The sequence below is a fragment of the Hemiscyllium ocellatum genome, chromosome 35, assembly GCF_020745735.1.
Source record: "Hemiscyllium ocellatum isolate sHemOce1 chromosome 35, sHemOce1.pat.X.cur, whole genome shotgun sequence".
Classification (NCBI taxonomy): domain Eukaryota; kingdom Metazoa; phylum Chordata; class Chondrichthyes; order Orectolobiformes; family Hemiscylliidae; genus Hemiscyllium; species Hemiscyllium ocellatum.
Window position 1 is genome coordinate 23,236,357 of NC_083435.1, and position 25,431 is coordinate 23,261,787.

The 25,431-nt window shown below is 42.3% G+C and overlaps 1 protein-coding gene across 4 annotated transcripts in view; it reads right to left on the reverse strand.

The window, feature by feature from the left end:
- Window positions 1–341: 341 nt before the first annotated feature.
- Window positions 342–25,431, reverse strand: part of ppp1r10 (protein phosphatase 1, regulatory subunit 10) — a 38,534-nt gene continuing 13,444 nt past the window's right edge. For all 4 annotated transcript variants that reach the window (XM_060851101.1, XM_060851103.1, XM_060851102.1 and 1 more), the window contains 15 exons: window positions 25,290–25,341; window positions 24,640–24,720; window positions 23,553–23,753; window positions 23,013–23,112; window positions 21,359–21,468; window positions 20,808–20,908; window positions 19,602–19,746; window positions 16,188–16,367; window positions 15,396–15,642; window positions 14,053–14,128; window positions 12,650–12,850; window positions 12,090–12,186; window positions 9,838–9,948; window positions 8,769–9,017; window positions 342–3,298 (listed from right to left, as the gene is read on the reverse strand). In XM_060851101.1, the coding sequence (XP_060707084.1) occupies window positions 3,189–3,298; window positions 8,769–9,017; window positions 9,838–9,948; window positions 12,090–12,186; window positions 12,650–12,850; window positions 14,053–14,128; window positions 15,396–15,642; window positions 16,188–16,367; window positions 19,602–19,746; window positions 20,808–20,908; window positions 21,359–21,468; window positions 23,013–23,112; window positions 23,553–23,753; window positions 24,640–24,720; window positions 25,290–25,341 (2,061 nt within the window). In that variant the 3' untranslated portion in view covers window positions 342–3,188. The remainder of the gene's footprint in view (window positions 3,299–8,768; window positions 9,018–9,837; window positions 9,949–12,089; window positions 12,187–12,649; window positions 12,851–14,052; window positions 14,129–15,395; window positions 15,643–16,187; window positions 16,368–19,601; window positions 19,747–20,807; window positions 20,909–21,358; window positions 21,469–23,012; window positions 23,113–23,552; window positions 23,754–24,639; window positions 24,721–25,289; window positions 25,342–25,431) is intronic.

Below are 25,431 nucleotides of genomic sequence, written 5' to 3' on the forward strand. Positions count from 1 at the left end.
TTAATGTGCTTACATTTAGGCTGAAACCATTTCACTTGTCACTGCTCATTTAGCAGCAAGTAGTGAATAATTATTTTAAAAGCATAATGATGGCTTTCAGTTTCTCTCTCATGGAGATAAGTGGATTTGAGATTCAAGTACTGAAAGCAATTTTTTAATATAAATGAAATTCTATGACTTAATTCCCATTAGCAACACCCTCCATATTCTTCCATCAGTTCGTTCATTCTTTCATTCATTCATTCCGTGTGGTGCAGTTTCACAAATTAACATCAACAGCTGTGCTTTTGCAATGTTTTATTATCAAAATAGAAAATGAAATATCATACAAAAGATAGCACAGATTACAGAGAAAGATTATCCCAATGATAATAAGTCTCTAAAAAATAAGAAACAAGCAATGCTTTTCACAGAAAGTAAAAATTACATTAGAATACGCTTGTTGAAAGCAAAGATCCCTGAATACACAGACCTTCATAGGTGCACACAGGCACAGGCCATTTTCAAAATACTTTATTGGTTTATTTAAAAAAATGTCCCAGTTACTTATTCTTTTCTTAAGCACAGGAACATAACTGTACAATATCCATTGTTCAAGAAAATGTTGAGCTGTAAAATGATCAGTAGCAGCCATTATCACCACATCAATTCTGATGGGTTTTTTTAATATAGATATAAAAAATGAACAAACTTGACAAAATGAACATATACATCTGTAAAATTAAACAAAGTATCTCAAAAGGAAATATAAAGTAACTGCCCTGTTCCAGAAATCATTAAATTGTCATTGTTTTATGTACAACAGTAGTTAGTGCAATGTAGAACTGGATGGGTGGACAAGGGTGGGGAGGGAGCACATAGAGAGAGCTCAGCTGATCCAATACATTCTGACACTGTAATAACTTCCCATTCCGAGGGAAGATCAGAATGGTTAACCCTTAACAATACTGATTTCCCATTCCCCCACCCCTCATTTGCTCCCTCCTAACGGCTGCATCACACTAAGGTGTCAATTTAGGTCCTGCCTTCGAACCTTTATAAAAATACCATTTCTCACTGTGACAAATGACAATTGTGAATTATTGAAATGCCCAGTAGATTTTCTTGATTAAAAAGCAAGTAATTATAATTTTGATTTCAGGCCAGGGCTTTAATTCACAAACATCTGTTAAAGCCAGAAAAAAAATTAAATCAGACAGTGCTGTGGGCTCTAGTTAAACAAACAAACAAAAATGGCTGTACAGTTCCTCACTCAAACTATTTGGGGAAATAATCTTCACAGGAACACAAGCATGTTCAGTGGGTCAGGAAAGTAGCTCCTCTCTCCCTATCACCACTAAACTATCATAAGGTTCAGGCCTGGAATGAAACTGAGCACCAAACTAGATATCAACAACTACTCTCACATCCATTAGCAAGCAATTAGATACTGATATGGATGTTTCCTTTGTGGCTCTCAAGTGTACAAAAAAGTAGAAAACAGAAATGAACCCTTCAACATTTTTCTTACAAGTGCAAAATCAGAAATGAAGGGGAACAGGCAAGACTGAACAGAAGTTGCTCAATTGAAGGTTATCTTAATTATAGACTACAATGTTTTACTTCAGTGTTAAGCTACTGACATTCTCTACTAGCTCTCACCTACTTGGTCACCCTACATTCTCCTTCAAATTCAGTCTCAACTCTGAAACCCCTTATACAGGCAGTTATGATTAAGCTGGATTTCCTTAATACTTTAAGTGTGTAAGGGTAGTTTTGCCAATGGCATGAAACTGTGGTTTTTGTACGGTCAGCTCCCTGTACAAAGTTTCCAGTAACATGCCAAGATCATCACCTCCTTAAGAAATGCCAAAAGATTTACACCATAACCATACTTCAAGAACTTTAGTTTGGACAAATGCAAGGAAAAATGTCCTTGCACCCTGGTGAGTGTATTCTACCATACCAGATGGTGTGCAATTGATAGGAGTTGACAGGAAAATTTGTCCTGGGTTTGATGAGCTACTTTAAGCGAGGGAAGGGCAAGTGGGAAGAATGCTTCAAGCAGTTACTTGGGACTGATGTAAACAAGCAAGAGTCAGACACATTAACCACTAAAAGTACAAACACTGATGGCCCCCCCTCCCCCAATCCCATCAGGTAAATGCAGAGCATTTATTACAAAATAGATATTTACAAAAATAGCTTGAAAAAAAAAATTCAGTTACTGCACACCGAAAGGGCAACTGAAAAGTGATCAGCACTTCTGCTCTGGAAAAGTAATGTATGGGGGAGAGATGTGAAAAGGAAACAAAGTTAGAAGCCAAGCACGAAACAAATCAGGAGGATTTCCACAAGAGATCTCTGGAAAACACTGGTAAGCTCCAATTTCAGTACACTTTCTCCTTTGTTGGAAAATAAGTCTTGACATGATACAGGGAGAGAGGATTCAGCTGGGTGTTGAATGCAGTGTTGAAATAGCTGACCGCTGTTTTTTTTTGTTAAAAATGCAGAGGTAGAAATGTTCAGTAGTTATCTAGTCTGATATGTGGATGTCCTCTCTGCACTGTTTGTTTCCAATACAACAGACCAGCAGATTAAAAGAGGGTAGGAAGGCATTTCCCAGTTCTTCAGCAGACCACCCACAAACTGCTCATCACCCCATCCCACCCTATGCCCTTCATCACATGTCGCAATGACTAAATGAGAAGAGGGCGGTCTTGTTTATTTTTCATCCTGGCAAAAGTGTAAGGTGCAGCCTTGTTGAGAATAAGCAGTTCTCTTTTCCTCTTCAAAGTTCATCTGCAACTCAGGCTGCCTTAATAAGCCTCACAGAGGCAAACACAAAAAAAAAGGGTTCAGGATCGGGGGAAAAGAAGGGACAGGGATAAACTGGGAGGTGGATCGAGTATCTGAGCAACAGCAATAATATTGTAGTGGTCTAAACCCCAAGCCTGATGTTCTTTCAGTTCCATTATTTAGAAGCCTACATAGACCGTGATGGGAGACCCAGGCAGGGTCCTGCTCGTCTGTAATACAGCAGTGAAAACTGTTCAAACTTTCCACAGGATAGAGGGAGGCCTGCTCACTCTGGGATGTCAGAAGTCTCCACAGCAACTAGTGTCTGGCCCAGCCAGATCACATTCTTGCACTTTTCAGCCGACGCTAGTTTTCCTCTGTTACTTCTTAAAAGCAGATGGTGTTGAATTTCATGGCAATGGGGGGCCATTCACCCCAGGGTGGTAGAAGGCACAATTGCTCTCGTAACGGCAACTGCCTTTCATCATGAAATGCCGACACATGGGTCTGTTCGACATGTCTGTTGGGGGAGAGAGAGAGAGAGAGAGAACATTATTATTAAAAAACATACTTAAGAAAAGTATCAATATGCACCCTAATACAAAAGGAAAAGGGTTTGGTCTAGCCAGTTCCACCCAACCTTCTCTCTCTCACTATCATTTCATGAATACAAAGGCTCACTCAGACTGTAATGGGGCAGATAAGATGATTTTGTTTTGTTTTAACGCTCTTCCCTGGGACACGGTGTATTGTCCTTCCCAAATTGTTGAAGGGAAGACAACAGGCTAGGTGTGCCCAGCCCTTGCCTTGTGTCATTTCAGCCATGACTGTTCTCTGTAGACAGTACTTGGAATGAGATTGAGAAAGGACTGGATAGCATGGGATGGAACTGAGCTCTGCATGCAAAGGAGGCCAATAGATAAATATTTCAGTTGTTCTGCTGAAACACCGTCACTGCCATAGGTGCTGCAATGGCCATGGCATTACACCTACTCAATACTGCATGATTAAACTTGTTCAAACACTCACTCAATTCTACAATGAAAGGGTTATTCTTTTCCAAATCAACACAGAAAACAGAAACCAACTGAGTGACTTATTTGAATCATTTTCACAATTCAAAAGTGCGACTTTATAGAAACATAAAACGTTACAGCACTGTCCAGGCCCTTAGGCCCTCGATGTGGTGCTGACTTGTGAAAATAACCTGATGCCCATCTAATCTACACCGCTGCATTATGATCCATATGAATATCCAATGCCCATTTAAATGCCCTTAGTGTCATAGAGTCTACTACTTTTGCAGGCAAGCTGTTCCACACCCCTAATAAGTAAGCCTGATATTGGTCCTAAATCTATCACCCCTCAATTTAAAGCTATGTCCCTTCGTGTTAGTCTTCACGATCCAAGGTAAAAGGTTCTCACTGTCCACAGTATCTAAACCTGTGTTTACCTTCTACTTCTCCATTAAGTCACCTCTCAACCTTCTCTCAATGGAAACAGCCTCTGTTCCCTCAGTCTTTTCTTGTAGGACCTTTCCTCCATACCAGGCAACATCCAAATAAGTTTCCTCTGAACCCTTTCTAAAGCTTCCACATCCTTCCTAGAATGTGGTGATCAGATCTGTACACAATACTCCAGCTGCAGCCTTACCAATGTCTTGTACAGCTGAAGCATGACCTTGTGGCTCCGAAACTCCATCCCCCGATCAATAAACGCCAACACACCATATGCCTTCTTAACAACTCTAATCAACCTGGGTGGCAACTTTCAGGGATTTATGCACCTGGACAGAGATCGCTCTCTGTTCATCTACACTGCCAAGAATTTTACCATTAGCCCAGTACTCTGCATTCCTGATATTTCTTCCAAAGTGAACTACCTCACACCTTTCCGCATTAAACTGCATGTGCCACTTCTCAGCCCAGCTCTGCATCTTATCCATGTCCCTCTGTAACCCACAACACTGTCTACCTTAGCGTCATCCACAAATTTACTAACCCATCCTTCTACGCCCACATCCAGATCCTTTATAAAAATGACAAACAGCAGTGGTCACGAAACAGACTTGTGGCATACCACAGATAACTGAGCTCCAGGATGAACACTTCCATCAACCACCACTCTCCGTCTTCTTTCAGCTAGCCAATTTCCGATCCAAACCACTAAAGCACCTTCAATCCCAAAACTCCGTATTTTGTGCAACAGTCTACCGGAAGAACTTTATCAAATACCTTACAGAAGTCCATATACACCACATCAACCGCTTTACCTTCATCTACCTGTTTTGTTACCTTCTCGGTGAACTCAGTAAGGTTAGTGAGGCACAACCTACCCTTCACAAAACCGTGCTGACTGTCCCTATATAGATAATTATAAATCTTATCTCTCATTACTTTTTCCAACATCTTACCCACAAGTAAGGCTCACTGGCTTATAATTACCAGGGTTGTCCCCACTCCCGTTCTTAAACAAGGGAACAATATTTGCAATCCTCCAGTCTTCTGACACTACTCCTGTCGACAATGATGACATAAAAATCAAAGCCAAAGGCTCTCCAATCTCCTCCCTGGCTTCCCAGAGAATCCGAGGATAAATCCCATCTGGCCTAGGGGTCTTACCTATTTTCAGATCTTCCAAAATTGCTAAAACCTCCTAGTCAACCTCAACCCCATCTAACCTTGTAGCCTGTATCTCCGTATTCTCACTAACATTGCCCTTGTCCAATGTGAATACAGACAAAAAGTATTCATTAAGCGCTTCCCCCATGTCCTCAGATTCCGCACACAACTTCCCATTACTATCTGTGATCAGCCCTAATTTTCCTCTAGTACTCTTTTATTCCTGATATACCTACAGAAGGCCTTCGGGTTTTCCTTGATCATATTCACCAACAACTTCTCATGTCCCCTCCTGGCTCTTTTTCACCTTCTCTTTAGATCTTTTCTGGCTAACTGATAACTCTCAATCCCCTAACTGAGCCTTCACGCCTCATCCTCACATAAGCCTTCTCCTTCCTCTTGACAAGAGCTTCAACTTCTTTAGTAAACCACAGCTCCATCTCTCGATAACTACCTCCCTGCCTGACAGGTACATACTTATCAAGGAGTGTGGTGCTGGAAAAACATAGCAGGTCAGGCAGCATCCGAGGAGCAGGAGAATTGACGTTTCGGGCATACGCCCTTCATCAGGAATGAGGCTGGTGTGCCAGGCGGGCTCAGATAAAAGGTAGGGGGGAGGGGCGATGGGAATACGATAGGTGGAAGGAGGTGAGGGTGGGGGTAATAGGCCGGAGAGGGAGTGGGGGCGGAGAGGTCAGAAAGAAGATTGCAGGTCAAGAGAGCGGTGCTGAGTCTGAGGGTTGGGACTGAGATAAGTTGGGGGGAGGGGAATGAGGAAGCTGGAGAAATCTACATTCATCCCTTGTGGTTGGAGAGTTCCTAGGCAGAAGATGAGGGGGTACTCTTCCTCCAGGCGTTGTGTGCCAGGGTCTGGCGATGGAGGAGGCCAAGGACCTGCATGTCCTTGGCGGAGTGGGAGGGGGAGTTAAAGTGACCAACCGACTCCCACAGCTACCTACATTACACCTCCTCCCACCCTGCCCCCTGTAAAAATGCCATCCCATATTCCCAATTGCTTAGCCTCCACCGCATCTGCTCCCAGGAGGACCAATTCCACTACCAAACAACCCAAATGGCCTCCTCCTTCACAGGCCGCAATTTCCCCTCCGATGTGGTCAAAGATGCTTTCCACCGCACCTCCTCCACTTCCCGCACCTCCAATCACCACCAGGACAGAACCTGGGCGGCATGGTGGCACAGTGGTTAGCACTGCTGCCTCAGCGCCAGAGACCCGGGTTCAATTCCCGACTCAGGCGACTGACTGTGTGGAGTTTGCTCATTCTCCCAGTGTCTGCGTGGGTTTCCTCCGGGTGCTCCGGTTTCCTCTCAGTCCAAAAATGTGCGGGTCAGGTGAACTGGCCATGCTAAATTGCCCGTAGTGGTAGGTAAGGGGTAAATGTAGGGGTATGGGTGGACTGCGCTTCGGCAGGTCGGTGTGGACTTGTTGGGCCGAAGGGCCTGTTTCCACACTGTAAAGTAATCTAATCTAATCTAACCCCACTGGTCCTCACCCTCCACCCCACCAACCTCCGGATACATTGTATCATCTTCCGTCATTTCCGCCACCTCCAATCAGACCCCACCACCAAGGATATATTTCCCTCTCCACCCCTATCAGCGTTCTGGAAAGACCACTCCCTCTATGACTCCCTTGTCAGGTCCACACCCCCCACCAGCCCAACCTCCACTTCCAGCACCTTCCCCTGCAACCACAAGAAATGCAAAACCTGCACCCCCACACCTCCCCCAAGGTCCCAATGGATCTTTCCATATCCATTGCAAATTCACCTGCACCTCCACACACATCATTTACTGTATCCGATGCGGTCTCCTCTACATTGGGGAGACAGGCCGCCTACTTGTGGAACGTTTCAGGGAACACCTCTGGAACACCCGCACCAACCCAACCTCCCCATGGCTGAACACTTTAGCTCCCTCTCCCACTCCGCCAAGGATATGCAGGTCCTTGGCCTCCTCCATCACCAGACCCTGACCACACGACGCCTGGAGGAAGAGCGCCTCATCTTCCACCTAGGAACCCTCCAACCACATGGGATGAATGTAGATTTCCGCTCTCCCAACCTTATCTCAGGCTGTCCTCTTGACCTGCAATCTTCTTCCCGACCTCTCCGCCCCCACCCCCTCTCCGGCCTATCACCCTGATCCTCACCTCCTTCCAGCTATCGTATTCCCAGTGTCCCTCCCCCAAATTCCCTCCCCCCTACTTTTTATCTCAGCTCGCTTGGCACACCAGCCTCATTCCTGATGAAGGGCTTATGCCCGAAACGTTGATTCTCCTGCTCCTCGGATGCTGCCTGGTCTGTGTTTTTCCAGCACCACATTTTTCAACTTTGGTCTCCAGCATCTGCAGTCCTCACTTTCTCCATACTTATCAAAGACGCCGAGTAGCTGTTCTTTGAATAAGCTCCACATTTCAAGTGTGTCCATTCCCTGCAGTTTCCTTCCCTGTCCTATGCATCCTACAATCTTGCCCTAATGGCATCATAATTGCCTTTCCTCCAGTTATCCTCTTTCCCTGCGGTATATACCTATCCCTGTCCATTGCTATTGTAAGCAACCAGATTATGGTCACTGACACCAAATTGCTCACCTACTTCCAATTCTAACACCTGGCCAGGTACATTCCCCAGTACCAATTTCAATTTGGCATCGCCCCTTGTTGGTCTGTCTGCATACTGTGTCAGAAAACCCTCCTGCACACATTGAGCAAAAACTGACCCATCTAAACTACTTGAACTATAGTATTCCCAGACAATATTGGGCAAGTTAAAGACTCCATAACAACTACCCCATTACTCTCGCTCCTATCAAGAATCATCTCTGTTATCCTTTCCTATTTCTAACCTCAGCGGATAAGTCCTCAAACATTCTCTCAGCTACTATCATACTACCCTTGATTAACATGTCACACTGTGCATTCCCCCACCCCCCACCACCATCTCTGATTTTGCTGAAACATCTAAATCCCAGAACCTGCAACAACCATTCCTACTCTAGCCATGTCTCTGAAATGGCCACAACATTGAGATCCCAGGTACCAACCCATGCTGCAAGTTCACCCAACCTTTCGTTGGGCTGCATCTCGAATGTTTAGTGATTGTCTTGCATAACTTTAAATCTGTAAGTGGGGTTGTGTGGTGGAAGAAAGAGAAAAAAAGCTTGGAGTTCTAAGGTGGGCTTTTAAAAAAAAAATCTCTTCATAACGCAGTTCCAGAATTAATGACCAATCACCAACAGCCATGTGGGGATCTATATATGACTCCACCACTGACACCATCTTCTCAAAGCATCCCAAATGCAACCAAACATCTCCAGAGATCAATGCCAGGCTGTCAGCTGCCCACATACCTCCACCATGGTTGCCACCCATTCCTCCCCCGTGGTTGCCATGTCCTCCCCTTCCTCCTCCATGAGGGTGGCCCCGTCCACTGCGACCTCGGAAGTTCTGGTCACCGTTCCGTCCCCGCCCTCGCTGATAGGGACCTCCACGCATGCCATGTGGGTTGCCCCTCATGTTGTCGTTTGGCTGGTCCCAGTAGCCATCCCTTTGGTGGTGAGGTGGGCCCATCATCCTCGGACCACCAGGGCCGTGGGGAGCTGAACAGAAACAAACATTTTTTAAAAAATCTCCAATCTTTAAACAGCATTCACTTTCTGTACTTATTAAAATATATTTTTATTGAAAAGTATAAATTTTATTACAAATATTACAACACAATTCAAAACCACACAAAGAAAGAGCACCAACACCCAAACCATCCTCATGTAAATGTATAGAAAAATTATATTAAAAAACTCCAACTAACTACCTAATAAATAATAACCAACAACTAACTAACAAATAATAACTCCACTCAGCCAAACAAAATACTCACTCTCAAATACGGAGAGCATTAGTTTTGCATATATTCATACATTTGCAGTTCCATCTCTCTGGATACCGGATCCGTAAAGAACAATTGTTACAGCTACATAAAAGCCTTTATTAGTGTGGCAGACAAATTGGTGTCCAGGTATTCCAAAAAAGGGCCGCCGTGTCTTATAAGAAATTCTCAGTCTTGTGGTGTACCATGCTTGAGAGAAAATCCAAAAGGATTATGCTCCATAACAATCTTCCACCAACCCGACAAGCTCGGGGGATTTTCCGATCCCCAACCTAACAAGATATTCTTTCTTGTGCGGAAAGGGAGCACGGTTAAAAGTTATTTTCTTATGCTCATCTACAGGGAATACGCTGGGCAGGCCAAGAGGAGGAGGAGAGATCAGGTCCTTCTCCACCCTTACACCCAAACTCCAGTATGTTTAAGCTTACCACAGGACCAGAGCAAGGGGTAAGAGTGCCTGCATGCTTTATGTACTTTTAAAGAAAAGTAAAGCACCTCTGGCATTGAATGCAGGAATAGAGCCGTAACTATACCTGGGAAAGGTCCTCCTGGTGCTGCAGGGCCACTAGGATGGAAATGAGGCACGTTATTCTGATTTGGAGGATAGCCATTTACTGCTGGCGGTGGGGCAGCCATTCTCTGACCTGCAAGGAGACAGAATCAAGAAAGTGGAAGGTATATTCAATACGAGTTCACAAACATCAACCGGCATTACAAAGTCAAGCAAACACTGCATCAAAACTATCAATATTATGCAGGACAGAAAGGTTCACAAAATAGGACAGTCATCATTCCGACAATCTCTGTAGTGTTAAACATTAGATAATCACGTGACAGAAAGGTATAGAAGGACTGTGAAAGTGGAGTCTCAGGTAGATAGGATAGTGAAGGCAACGTTTGGTTTGCTTTCCTTAATTGGTCAGAGCATTGAGTACAGGAGTTGGGAGGTTATGTTGCGGCTGTACAGGATGTTGGTTAGACCACTTTTGGAATATTGTGTGCAATTCTGGTCTCCTTTCTATTAGAAGGATGCAGTGAAACTTGAAAGGGCTCAGAAAAGATTTACAAGGATGTTGCCAGGGTTGGAGGGTTATGAGCTACAGGGAGAGGCTGAAAAGGCTGGGGCTGTTTTCTCTGGAGTTCCAGAGGCGGAGGGGTGACCTTATAGAGGTTTATAAAATCATGAGGGGCATGGATAAGATAAATCGACAAAGTATTTTCCCTGGGGTGGGGCGCGCGGGGAGGGGGAAAGAGTCCAGAACTAGAGGGTATAGGTTTAGGGTGAGAGGGGAAAGATATGATACAAAAAAGACACCTAAGGGGCAACTTTTTCAGGCAGAGGGTAGTACATATGTGGAACGAGCTGCCAGAGGAAGTGGTGGAGGCTGATACAACTGCAACATTTAAAGGCATTTGGATGGATATATGAATAGGAAGGGTTTGGAGGGATATGGGCCGGGTGCTGACAGGTGGAACTAGATTGGGTTGGGACATCTGGTCAGCATGGATGATTTGGACCGAAGGGTCTGTTTCCATGCTGTACATCTCTATGACTCTACGACACATGGTTTTGTGAGATGAGGTTGGCAAAAAGTTCATGGGCAGTGTTAGGCTGAGTGGTCGGTTTCAGAGCTCTAAATAGGATGTAAATTAGGTTCTACCCAATAGGCATGTAGGCTGAATGGCCAGTTTGTACAATGTATAAGAAAGTGAAGCTAAACTTACACTAATAACTGAACTAAAACAAAGAACTGAGGATGCTGCAGATATGAAACAAAAACAGAAATTGCTGGAGAAACTCAGCAGGTTCGACAGCACTGGTGGTGAGAAAGTAGTAAGTTCTGATGAAGAGTAGCCAAACTCTAAACGCTAACTGATTTCTTCCCACAGATGGTGGCTGATCTGCTGAGTTTCTCCAGCGATTTCTGCTCTTGTTGCTTTAACAATTGCCCAGTTTAAGGTTAAGGTTGTGAGGAGAGAGAGAGAGAGCAGTTGTAGGAATACGTTCTGAGAGTTAGTCAAACCTGTGCTAAGCATCCCTAAAGTTAACAGGTTTCAGGGACTGAATGATCTCTTTCCACACAGTGATAAGAGCAGAATTCACACACTGAGCAGCCAGATGCAGAGTCCCTCAAAGTTATTAACTCAATGGCCTGTGTATTGATTAAGCATGAAGTTTTGCCTACGCTTACAGCTGACCAGAGGATAAAACATCCCATGAGCCACTGAGCATGGGAAACTTAAGAGTGAGTGGCAAAGTCACTTTGGAAGGAAAGTTATACTGGATCGATCACAGGGACAATGGAAAAGAGATGATCTTCTCAGCGTGCAACAGTGATTACTCTTAATCCAATGCATTCTTTCCAGTCTTGCAGAAGGCCTAGGTATTTGATTCAAAAACAGCTACTGTCTCGTCCATAGGACATTTATCCATTATAAGCAGTGGCGGAGAGAGTGACAGCTAGATATTAAACCATGCAAGACATTCACACATGCACACCCAGTTTTGTCCTCAACAATACAATCAACACAATTATCAGAAATGCAAGTAAAGCTCTTCTCTCAAAATCTGAAACAGCAATTTCCACATCCCTACTGAGGTTATTTAATCAGCAGAGACCAATGATTCAGATGGTTATCCCCCATTTTTACCTACTGAGTCAACAAAATAAGGCATTACCAAACTTAGCAGGATTCCATTCCTATTAGAGTGAGGCAATCTGCAGATTAAAAGTATATATGGTTCACTGCCACAGACAGGGGGTGGTATTTATAGATGGGATACCTTGTGGGGCTTGATTCTGCAGTGGTCCAAGCAGCTGTTTGATTTTATCAGAGAACTCTGGCTGTTTGACTAACTCTTCAATGGGTTTTTGATTGCTCTGTAATAATAGAGAAAACAGGTTAATCTATAGCTCCCACAAGTACCCTTTACTTCACAAGACTATATATTTCACAGCACATTAGGTCACAAGATCTCCTTTATAAAATTAGGTATTTTACAATTCCTATGCTTCAACGTCAAGATCCAGACTGCATGAACAAGCATTCAAATAACTGAAATGTGTAACTTGGATCTAGGCCCAAACAACTAGTTGCTAAATAATATCATGGAATCCAACAATTTGAAACTTCTAGATCACCTGCAAAGTAGCACAACCATTGTACTGTGCTGAAGAATCAACATCCTGGCATTGACAAGCGAGAATGCTACCAATAAAGCAAAGCTACTTGATCTGAACTGTACATAGAGTGCTATGTGAAGCATCAAATTTCAGATGATCCAAGTCAAATGTTGCAAAATATAACCCAGGTAAAATAAATTGAACCAGCTGCGCTACCCACCATAAGGGAGGTGAGCAACTCCTGGACGTTGATGCTGGTGTTGGAATTTGATCCAGATTGCTGGTTCTTCACTATGCCCATACTGCCCATCAAGTTGGCCAGCACTGGAGGCAGCTTGGAGCTTCCTGAACCATCAGGAGACTGAGAAGCCGCAACTGTTTTCATTGGTTCCTCATATGTGGTGTCCTCTATGCCATTCTCCTAGGGAGAAAACAATCATCACAGTGAAGGGAAAGGCTTTCAACAGGTATTAAATCACAACAACTCAACACAAAAACATTCCTGACAAAATTCTTCCGACGTTCTCTTATAAAATGTCTGTCTGTCATTGCCTGCATGTGAGCATCTTTACCTTGCACTCCCACTTGAGGGAAGAGAAAATTGTTTGTCTTAGCACATCATAAGAACAGCAGTGACAAATTTTAAATCTTGGATGAGGGCCCAGGGCTTTTCGGGGGAGGAGGGTATAAAGTTACAGCAAATGGCAAATTAATTAGTTGCCTGAGAGGGCAACAAGCAGAGACAATTAACAATCTTAAAAAAGGATATTAGATAGGTCTGAGGACAATAAAACTTGCAGTGTTACAGAATCGAACCAATTGGATTCTGTGCATGGACTCAGAGGGCTGATTGGCAGTCACATACCATAAAGATCAAGAAGAATTAGTTCAGGTGGAAAGAGTGCATAGGTGAATCTAATTTCATATCTCAAACTTCCTTCACTTTCAGCATACTTGACACAAATCTTTAGAGAGGTCTGGAGGGTGGCCTAGCTCAGCAGACCACAACAGAACTTGGTTCACTGGAGACGATTTCCTCAGTTTTCACAGTAAAAACATGCAGAAGCAGCCAAAGATATACTGGATTAAAACTCTCAACACCAGGTTATAGTCCAACAGGTTTATTTGGAAGCACTAGTTTTTGGAGCGCTGCTCCTTCATCAGGTTGACAACTACCTGATGAAGGAGCAGCGCTCTAAAAGCTAGTGCTTCCAAATAAACCTGTTGGACTATAACCTGGTGTTGTGTGATTTTCGAACACCAGCACCTCCAAATCGAGATTTACTTATTAAACTATCTGCAAGGCCGGTGGAAGCAGATTAAATTTCCAAAAGGAGATCTGGTGAATACTTGGGAAAAAAAAGTTGGAGAAAATTGCAGAGTAGTGGGGAATGGAGCAAAGAGGACTGAGGGGCTATTTGAAGAGCTGAAATAGCTGGCAGAGGCATGGGCTGAATCACCACCTTTACTGTTCAATAACTGAAACTGAGATTACAAAACAAAATACAAGAATAAACACAGGATTACATAAATTGAAATTCTCCCAGGATACCATATGACACAAAAGCAGCAACTTTACTCAGCAATTTTTGCAAGTTATTTTAACTGATTGAGGAGACTTACATCATCCAAAGGAATGATCTTGGGCGGAATAGTCTCATAAGACTCAGCATCAGGCTCATGAGGACTCTCTGGAACACTGAGAATTTAAATGCAATTAGACCGTCATTAATGAAACGCATAGGCACAATAAGGGGAATAAATAAATATACATGTTTTGAAACTGGTTTATTTAAAAAATCATTGTTAGGTATGTCTGACTGACCCCCAAGCATGAACTTTCATTATAGTTCTGCATAAGTTGACAAGCTCAATACTGAATGAAGTTAAGTGCACACAGGACTATGTTTAGGCTTCAAATACCTACTTTGGATCAACATGACGACATCTATTATTTACACTCTATACTTTAAGCAGTTATTCACTGTCGCTACGTGCCTTATCAGATGCAACGCACAGTATTATTTCCGTGCACAGAGAAAACGTACTAGCATAGGATGAGTGACTCCAGTATTAAGGAACCATTTAAAAGTAGCAGCAGGGGAAATTCAATAGTGATGTTTAAAAGCATCTTTTTGACATGAGAAATGTATAGGTATATTTCCAACAAGTAACAAGGTAGCACAGGAAACTAAAATAGTAAATAAAAGCCTTACAAACAGTTTTGAGAGGAAGGGAATTTAATACAAATGCACTGCTTGAAAGGGCAATAGATATAGAATCATTAATCTTGCCAAAAGGAATCAGATACTGTAAAAACTTGAATGGGAGGTAGGAAAGAAGTGTGGGTAAGGGACTAATTGGAAATCAGCTTCAAAGAGTGCAGAGGCACAACTGGCCATTGCGCAACACTGGAGGGTGGCAATCAAGGTGCGTAAACCCGAAGACTGCTGGCACAGCTTTTAGTGCAAAGTTTACACATTTCACGCTAAGCAGTATTAAAGCTCTAAATATCCTCTTATTCAGCTGGACTCATGAACACTGGTTCCTTGCTTTCTTTCCCTTTTCATCAATTCCCAAGTTCCTGTGCATACAACCATCTCACTCATCCCAGTTATGAAGACACGGACCCCCATGCTACTTCATAGTATTTCATAACAAACTTCATAGCCAAAGTCCTTCACATTCCTGAAAGGTAGGTCAAAAGAGTGATCTGGCCACCAGAGGGATGACTGCTGACAAGTGCATAACCTACTCAAGTCTGAATTCCTGGCACATTGACAAAGAGTTTTGCTTTCACACTACAGAATTTTTAATCCAGATGTAACTATCATCAATCACTGTTATTGAATAATTTTGGTTTGTCTACTTCTCCACGAAATCCAATTATACAAAACCATTCTAAGCTTCACTGTCTACCTGCCAAGAAAGGGGAAGAAGAAAACCAGCTTGCAGCAAGAACATACCAGTCCTTGGAGAGGAAGATTTCCTGCAGAATTCCTTTCTCCCGCTCCTCCTGAATGTACTTCTCTTGACTGTTACTACCCCTTTCTGCTAGCTGGGGACCCAAATCAATTAAAACTGGGCTCGTCCACGGAATCTTCTCCTCCATTGTATCATGGCTCAACCTGCGAGCAGTCTCAAATGCCTGCCGATCCATCATCATTTCTCGCTTGGCAGCTTCACCAAAGTCTTTAATCTTGTTCACATTAACTGAAAGGAAATCAGTTTACAAAATGAGCCAAAACAAAAATAAAACCCCAAAATAATGTGACCAACAGCATGGAAGAAAAGTACTTAATTCAATTTGAATGAACACAGATCAACAACTTTAACCTCAAAAAAAAAGAAAGTGGAGAAGAAATTGGAACCCTTTCAAACCAAATCAGACAAGGAAAACTGACAAATGAGTCAAGCTCAAGATTGATACCGGTCAACCAAGCACTTTTCCAAAGTGATTCATTGCCTGGTAAAGTCTTAGATTAAGGAAATTAAAGCAAAGATTGTAGGTGACAATAGTCACTATCAAACAGCAGTAGAAGTTGCTTAAATGTGTCAATACAGATCCTTAGTCCGCAAGTAGTGGAAAGGCGAGCTTCTGAGTAGCTCAAACTACTGAACACACCTCTGATGGTTATATTAACTTAAGGAAAACTTCACATAACAAGAACATACTCAGTCTTGGCTTGTCAGGTTAAAAGTAGTCAGTATTTAAAGGAGAGAAGCCCTTACTCCCTCAAATCAAGCACATATCTTACCCCTCTCTGTTTCATCTAGTTCAAAGTAGAAATACTCTCGTAGCTTGGACTCTTCACGCCATGACACAGTCTTCCTTTTCTTTCCCTTTCTTGTCAACTTGGTCACTTCTGGCACTGCTTCTGGTGGAGAAGGTTCAGCTACTGGTGCAGCTGCAGCCACTGTCGTATCCTCTTCAACAGCTACAAGTTAGGAGAAACATAATCAACATCAACGACACTCAAACACAACAGTTTGAATTCTTCGGTACAGGCAAAGGAGGCAAATGAAAAACAGATCTTGGGAACAGAGCAGAAAAAAAGTACTTCTATGTGTAGGAGATATTAGCTTTCCTTCTGGATATTTTGAACTGACCTGTTCAGACATGTTACAATAAAATCTGGGGTAAGTGGGACTTGAACACAGAGGCGCAGAGCTAGAGATACGTATTGCACAGGAGTGCGTGAAACCTCATCTGCTGCAGTGGGGTTTGAACCCACTCATTACTTGGGTCAGCATTAATGGGATTTCTGATTTACAAGTCCAGCACTATTACCACCACACCATCCCCTCTCCATGTGAGAGACTAGAACACAGACCTCTAGGCTCAAAAAGGGACAACTGTGTCACAACAAGACCCTCAGCAACTACATTTAGTATTCCAGGCAAACTTCCATCCAAGTACAACTGTTTTTCTATGAAGCGGTAGTTGCATTCTTGCGAGACCTCATGTTATACAAAGTCGCGCAACAGTAATAACACGGTTGATGGGAAAAATAAGGTTGGGCAGACCACCAAATATATCAGTAAAAATCGAAACAAAAATAGTAGCTAGTCTAAAACAAACAATAGTGCATTCTAAGTAAATGTTAAAATCATAATGATTTTAATGAAATAATACAATAAAAATTTAAACACTATAACCTTGAAAAACTGGAAGAGAACTTGAAGGGGTTTGAGTTTGCTGAGTTACAGTACTGTCTGAGGTTGACCACCAGCATCATGGTGTGGTTGGCTGTGGTTCATTGTCCTCAAACTGTTTCTTGGGGTTGGCTTAAAGAATGCATCTAGCTTTTGCTGCTCTGCCATCTTTCTTCTTTCATGAAGCAGCCGTTCATAGGGTGCCAGATAAGACTTTATGCCATGAACTGCTATCCTGCTTAGTTCTGCATTATGGTCATTGCCTGCTTGGAGCTGCAACTACTTCTCAACTTTCCTCAGGATAGAAGGCAAAAAGGATAGAGAAAAGCTGTCCTTGTGCTACATCCCGGACTTCATCGTCTTCATCTTCAATTTCCCCCGCAGCAACAAATGGTTGTTGATCAGCTGTGGAGATGTCTTCATGATGGAACTCCAGCAACTCCTCAATGTCCTCAGGCTCCACTTCTTCAAATCCAACTTGCTTTGCAAGAGCGACAATGTTCTTTGCTTGCTGGAAAAGCTCCACTGATGGTTCAAACGCATTTAAAATCATGAAGAAAATCTGGTAGAAGCTTCCATCAAACTGCATGCCAGCAGTCCTCACTGACATCACCCTAGGCTTCCACAACGATGTCTCGACACCTAAATTGTTCCTCCTACAATAATTTCTAAAAACATCCTTGAAAACATCAACAATAAGGTCAGAAAAGATTTGCCTCCATCATCCTAACTCTTTTGCTTGACTGGAAATAAACACCTGCAGTGGATTTAAGGTACCTTGTCAAGGCTTGCAGGTTGGCAGAATGGTACACCACCACAGGCTTAAGCTGTAAGTCTCCACTAGCACTGTTATCCAACAAAGCAGTCATAGGATCCTTTGCAGCCTTAAAACCTGCAGCATATGCTTCATTCTTAGAAATGTAGGTTCTGGATGGCATTCACTTCCAGTATAAACCGGCTCCGTCCAAAATGAAAATTCGATCTCAGATATAGCCTTCTTCTTCAATCATTTCTTTTCAGCACAGGAGAAAATGATAGGACACGTTCCCAGTCTGCACTGGCAACTTCGCCACATAATTTCATGTTATAAAAAGCATAGTGGTTCTTAAATCCAGCAAACTAGCCACTATAAGCCCTGAAGGCAGGCATTTCTGCAGGATATTAAGCTTTTTTCCTTAGATCCTCAAATTGATCATGCTTTCCATTTTATGGTGAGAAAGTGGCCCGAGACCACTTTTTGGATTGATTTTCTATTCACACACTTCGAAGCTGCTCCATCTCCTCAAGTTCCTTTGTTCGTGACCTCACAGACTTGCTAGCACTTAGACTTATTCCAGCAATGCAGCTTGCTTTACTTCTTTCCACATCATCTCTAATGATGTGTAGCACAGACTCATATTCTTTCATTATGCTCAAAATACTTTATCACAGCTATCTTCTGTTCAAGTGTTATAGCCTCTCTTTTATGGTCACCACCCATGATGCTTTCACCTGGGATGGTTCTTGTCACATTTGTGCAAAGTTGCCCTTCCATGTTCATGGAAAACACAGCGAGATTTGCAAGAAACAGGGTTGAATGTAACTGAGTACAGCACTGTACCTTTCAGAAGCACTTCACCACAAAGCATGCAAACTGAATTACTACATGATGCGAATCCAGTCCTCAGCACACTGCAACACCAAGTGCAAGGGATGGAATTGCTTAATAGCCAATGAGAGTTTGCGTTTTTAAAAAGGTTGTTCCCTAATTCACCAATTGCACTGATGAAACGCAGATTACAGAAGAATGGTCTCATCAGGCCAGAGTCTGCTTTGCTTCAGATGTCAGACAAGATTGAACATTTTCAGCTAGTACTGTCACAGGAAGCTTGGTGTTCTGCTCCCAGATTAACTCCCATGAGAACAAGTGGAGTGAGAATCTCAGAAGAAAGAAATGTGATCAGATAGCTGAGGTTCTACTGTTTCTAACTCAAATGCTAATACAATAGAAACAATAAGAGTCATAACTCACATTTAACACCAGACCCAGAAATTTAAAATTCGGAATCAATACAAGATGGTCACTAATTAACCCATACAGGACCTAAGATAAACTTTTCACCCACAGAGCGGAAGCAACTGACACCACTTAGTTGAGGTAGTTTGTATGAACAGCTTTAAAAGGGAAATTAGGTCAGTATGTGAGAGAAAGAAAGCGAGGATATGCAGATACGGTTACAAAGGCTCAGCTGAAGCACAAAGACCAAAATAATTTGGATGGAAGAAGTTTGTTTCTGTGCTGTACATTCCATACTACAGCTCAGTGAAAACGTCATCTTGGGGTAATGGACACAATGAAATGGGATCTGTCTACTTCTGTCATCACTGGATAGCAATAAGGACAAAACACAAAATGCCAGGAGGTGCCTAGTCTTAGTGACTTACAGAAAGTAAAGTTTATAATTGATGTGTTGTTTACCAACTTTCATGTGGCTAAAACATCTGAAGCACTGTGCAACCATAACTACTAGACTTACTCATCTCCACAGGTTCAGACACTTCCTCCAGTGGCACAGGTGTACTAGGTCTCTCCACTTCCATGGGCTCGGCGATAGCAACTTCTGGAGAAGCAGGCTTGGTGTTGATCTGTTCAGGACTCGACTTTTGATCGAAAGGATTGGACTGAATGGAAGAGAGAAATGATAAAAAGTAAAACCAAAAAGAGTTAAAGACAATTTTAGAAAGTAAAGCAATAATATTGACAACAATTACAAAAGTTCTGACTGGACAGCAGCTTGCAAACAGATTTGCAAGATAAAGGTGTTTATATCCATATTACTACAGAATCCCCATTTGGGACTTAATCATCTTTTCATTAACCCAATTTTGGAGCACCCACTGGATATTTAAAATGCTAACAAAACAACTGACTTTGGATTTTTAAAAATCAGAAGAGACTACTGGTTCAACAAGCTCATACTCATATGATAACCAGACCTACTTATGCCCGAAACGTCGATTCTCCTGCTCCTCGGATGCTGCCTGGAATGCTGTGTTTTTCCAGCATCACATTTTTCAACTCTGGTCTCCAGCATCTGCAGTCCTCACTTTCTCCTACTCTCAGGAGATCACATCCAAATGCCTCTCAATACCCTTTTATACTATGCCCTCCCATAATCTTATCAGCTGAGTAACAATATTGCTTGACTTCTCTTCATAGCTTCATCTGTGAGCCCTGATGGTCTAAACCGCCACTTGTGAATAAGCCACTGCATATAACTGTGCGACTTTGTGCTTCAGTCAGATCATCTTTATGGGCAATGACTTGAATAATTATGGTTTACAAATGCAATCTCAGAAACCCAAATCCATTCTCCAACATTAATACATCCATTCCAAGAAATGCAGAATTTATTACCAGAACATCCTACAAGAAAAAGCATTACTTCTTACTGCCAAATGTTGAAGCTTATTATCACTGACATTTCTTCCAATTGGCAGGCCATTTCAAAGCATACCAAACTCAAGTATCAAATTAAAAATGGATCTTAGTAATGGACTTCAAAATCATGCTTCTCAAAAAAAGATATAGAATTTTGTTTATAAACTTTTCCCTGCATAAACTTATTTCTGTAAGCATGACCAACAGTTTTCTACCAATAAACTGTGCAACTTTATGATAATCCCCACCCTTAACTTGTTCAGTGTTTGAACGAATGAAAGGGAAGCTTGCATCTTAGTACCTTGACACTAGTTGGGGAAGTGATCTTCTTCTTCTTCTTGATTTTTAGTCCATGCACGGGGGCAGAGTTGAGCGCCTCTAGAAAATCAGTACTCTCAATGGCTACAGAAATATGAGCAAAGTGTCAAGTTAGAGCTTAAGCGCCAATAGAAACCCTCAGAATCCAAAATTCTTTCAACAAGATAACCCAGAGCCTAACTCTCTCAGGACAGTTCTACACTAATATAATTTGTTGTGCTTTTTTGTTTTACTGGGACCTCTAAAACGTCAGTCCCCCTCACGTGGTTGGAGGGGAGAGCAGACACAAATGAGCACAGTTAACAAAGCATCCATTCTCAAGATATTGCCAGCACATGAAAGTGCTATGGGAGGACAGGGTCACAGGGAACTAGGAATTGTCACCTGGAGCTTCAAACAATGACGTGATACAGAGTTAAGCACCAGCATGTGTTTGGTGCTCGTGGAACTGCATCCTCAACAAGCCACTCACTTTTTCAGGTGAGAAGCAAATTGAAAACTGAGACTTCCAATTTTCAAAATACTCTTACTTACGCTGGGGAGGAATAATTTTAACTTTGATTTCCTTCGTAGTGTTGGGTGTCACGTTGAGCGGTTTGTATTTCTTCTCCATGTGTGGTGCAGAGCTACTTGTTAGAGATGGGCTAGGAATCAACAAAAACAGGATCATCAGTCGCGAAGCGAATTTGGGTTTACTATTAAACGTCTAAGTGGCAGCACGGATACAAAGATGGCTCTATGAGTGACATAAGAGCAGCAAGCATTGTGGACTTCGAGGAGGCTAGTGAGACCTGAAGGCAGCGCAGGCAGGCTGGTGGAATCCCTACAATGTGGTAAAAGGCCATCTGGCCCATCGAGTCTGCACCAACATTCCACCTAGACCACTCCAATAAGCCCACCCTACCCCTAACCCCACATTTTCCATCAATACGCTACCTAGCCTATACTTACCTGGACACTGGGGCAATTTATCACAGTCAATCCACCTATCCTGCCCATTTTGGCACTGTGGGAGGAAACTACAGCACCCGGTGGATCTGACGCAGGCACGAGGGAATGCATGTGGAGTTTGCACAATCACTCAACACTAGAATCGAACCCAGGTCCCTCCAGCAGTGATTCTGTGTTACCATGCAGTCTTTGAGCAGACACATGACAGTAGAAATTTAATGCAGAGGTATGACATAATACATTTGACAGGAAGAAAGAGGAGGCAATAGGAGATAAAGGACACACAACAGGAATATGAACAACTGGTGATGTGTGTGTATTGGTCAAAGGCAAGTTGAAAAAAACGGAAAAATCCTGGGTTGTATAAACTGAGGTAGAGAGTTAAAAAAAACAGGGGAGTTATGGTGATCTTTAATATTTGAAAAAAAAGAAGTCTGAAACAAAACTTTATAGCATGTTCATAAGGTCTCTGGGCAGGATGTGGAGAGAAACCGCCCCCACTAACCGAAGGGTTGAAAATCATAGGACATGGATGCAAGATAACTGGCGCATGAACTACTGGCTATACTAGGAAACACATTTTTATGCACATGGTTGGAATCTAGAATTTAGAGGTTGGAAGGAACAGATTAAAAGTCACAGAATTTAAATGGGAACTGCACATGTACCTAAAGGAACACATTTGCAGAGTTTGACATAACGAGCAAGGGAACAGTTCTAAGCCAACATTGCATTGGCAGGGTGTCAGCACGGACCAAAAACAAGCTTAATGGTCAGAGACAGCAAGGAAGGAAAACCATAGCTGAGCTCTACCATAAGATGCGCTTTAAGCAATACATAGCCCATGTCTCCACTGGGTAGGAGTTCCCACGGATTTGGATGGGTATATGAATAGGAAGGGTTTGGAAGGATATGAGCCGGGTGCTGGCGGGTGGGACCAGATTAGGTTGGATATCTGGTTGGCATGGACGGGTTGGACCGAAGGATCTGTTTCCATGCTGTACATCTCTATGACAGTGCTACACTGATCCACCCAGTCCAACTCAAAACATATTTCAAAATAATCTGTATGGAGCTTGCACTCATACCGGCATGAGAACAGTCACTTATTTTTGCATATTTCTCTTTGAAGTACATGCAACTCTCTGAAGTGTCTAGCTGCTAAGAGTATGCTGTATCTTACCACGCTGTTGCATCTAGCCATACAATAAATGGTGCTATTATAAAGTGGTCTTACCTTGGTCTCTTCAGAGGTGTTGGCTTAATATTGTACTTGTCGGAAATTACTGGGCCAGAAGAACTCTTCTTTGGCAGAACGGGAACCTCCATTTCCAGGCCTGCAAACAGTTAGAAGGAAGGCGATGGTCACAATAACAGCAACGGAAGTAAGGAGTTACCAACTGGCAACTCTTTAAGAGCAAGGTGAATCACAAAAGACTGGATCTGCATTTCATTAGGGAATGACACTTGCTTTTTTGCAGAGGTAGGTGACCTCTTCTTAAAATTCAAAATATTAAATCAAACTTCTGTTTCAATAAATTATGTCAAATGGAGTCCTGAAATAAATGTGCGAAAATAAAGCATGCATCAAACATTCTCAACATTTATCTGCGGATAACATCAAACATAAAACTGAACTAGAGTGTGAAGAATCAAGCAAGAACAGGCGTAACATGAGTGGGAAAAAACACAAGTCAATCAGCAGTCAGGCTAGGACAATGATTGTTTTCAGGGAGATTAATGCATTACAAGTGTATGACTATCATGTGATACCCACCTGTTGATCTGAACTTGGCGTGACTGGGTGCGGTTGTCCGTAGTGACTTGGGCTTCTCTCGTTTCTTCTCCAATGATTCCTCTTCTTTCGTCTCCACTCTGAGGTCTGATTTGGGATCTGGGACTCGCTCAGAAACTGGCGCTCGCAGCTTGCTTTCGTCTTTCTTTTCATCTTTCCGCTTCTTCCTCTCTGGCTGCTTATCTACAGGATTTAAAAAAAGAAAAGCACTAAAAAGGTTAGCCTAGCAAGTTCTTTACATGCTTGAGAAGAGGTGGCGGATTTAAATATTAGACTAAACCAGCTCCACTGCCCAAATTATCTTTCTTCTTTAATTAGGAGCACTCGCAGTGATTTAAAGATTTAAAGTGATTACATCGCAGTCAAAAGTAACAGTTTCACTATAATTTTCTGATGACCCATTTATACTGATTAGTCTAGATTCAACAAGGAGAAACCCAATCATCTCCCACAGAAGATGGGCACCAGAATGGCTGCCAGATACCTAAAGATTTCACTAGTTGATAATGACTTTATAGGTAACATTAAGTTTACACATTCTCTTATATTTATCGGTCTAATATTTTATTGTTTAAAAACAACACAAAATTCATAATACTAAGCATCAACTCAAATTTCCAATACCTTCACCCAAAATGTAGGTTTAGCTTCTAGTAGAATTAATACCCAGTTTGAAAATACGCCAGCACAGTTCCTGTTCCTTGAATTGGATGGAACTAGGCTTACACAGCTTGGACAAAAGTTGCATTTTGCAGTAATTTTCAATGCCCCTAGACCGCAGAAGCACTTTGATGCAATATACAGTTCTCTCACTCAACAACCATCAATTGATATGGGCATCTGCTGAGGCCAAGACTGGCTGCATTTGCCCTGCAGTAAAACATGAGTCAGAAGACATATGGGATCTGCAGAATTGTAGCAGAAATGACTTTCAAGGTTTGGGATGAGTTGTGTTTGGAGATGCAGCTCATAAAAACAATTTGACTACAGTTAAAATAGAGCATAAGGCACTTTTGATCAGACAAAAGACTTCTCGTAACTGACAAACAACAGGAATAATCAAACTTACCTTGTGCGCCAGGACCTGCACTCTGAGAACGAATTACAGTCATCCAATGGTTGACCAAAACTTGAGCCAACTTCCTAAGCTCTAAAACATAAAATATGGAATCATGAATAAAAAGGACTGCTTTCAAAACAAACACCATTGAGACCTAATGGCACGATCAGTTAATAGTTAACGCCACAAAAATAATGGTTGGATGACTAAATTGAGCTGGAGAATGGACACAGTGCTGGCTTAACTTCTACTCACTACCCACTTATTTGGGAAAAGTATGTAACTTGGGCAGCTGAGCATCATCAGGATTGCCTATGATGCCCTGGATTGTCGTGCAATTGACAAAAAGCAAATAACTGTTTGTGAGTGGCACCAAAGAACTGTCAGTGCCTGTGGCTTAGGTGAGTGAGACAAAAGGAAGAAACTTATTTAAATCAGTAGCGAATTAATTATAACTGCTTTGACCCAAAAAACAAACAAGGAACAAATTTTACTTCATCGTACTAATGAAAGGAACTATTCATAAAACAGAAACAAGTATGTATTACTTCCTCTCAAGGTGCAGTTTAAACAGAGACCAGTCAAACTGGTCACAAGTCTAAAGCAATGCAACTTTAGCTCCTTTAAACTTGGTGCAGACAGAATATATTACAACTGACCTTCATCATCAAAGCTCTTGCTCAACTGTTTCACTATCTTGGCTGTGTTATTCTGAAATAGAGACAAGCTCAGGTAAGACACTTGCAGTCTGAGGCTCCCCTGCCACCCACAGGTGTTATGCAAAAATGCACCATTTGTAAC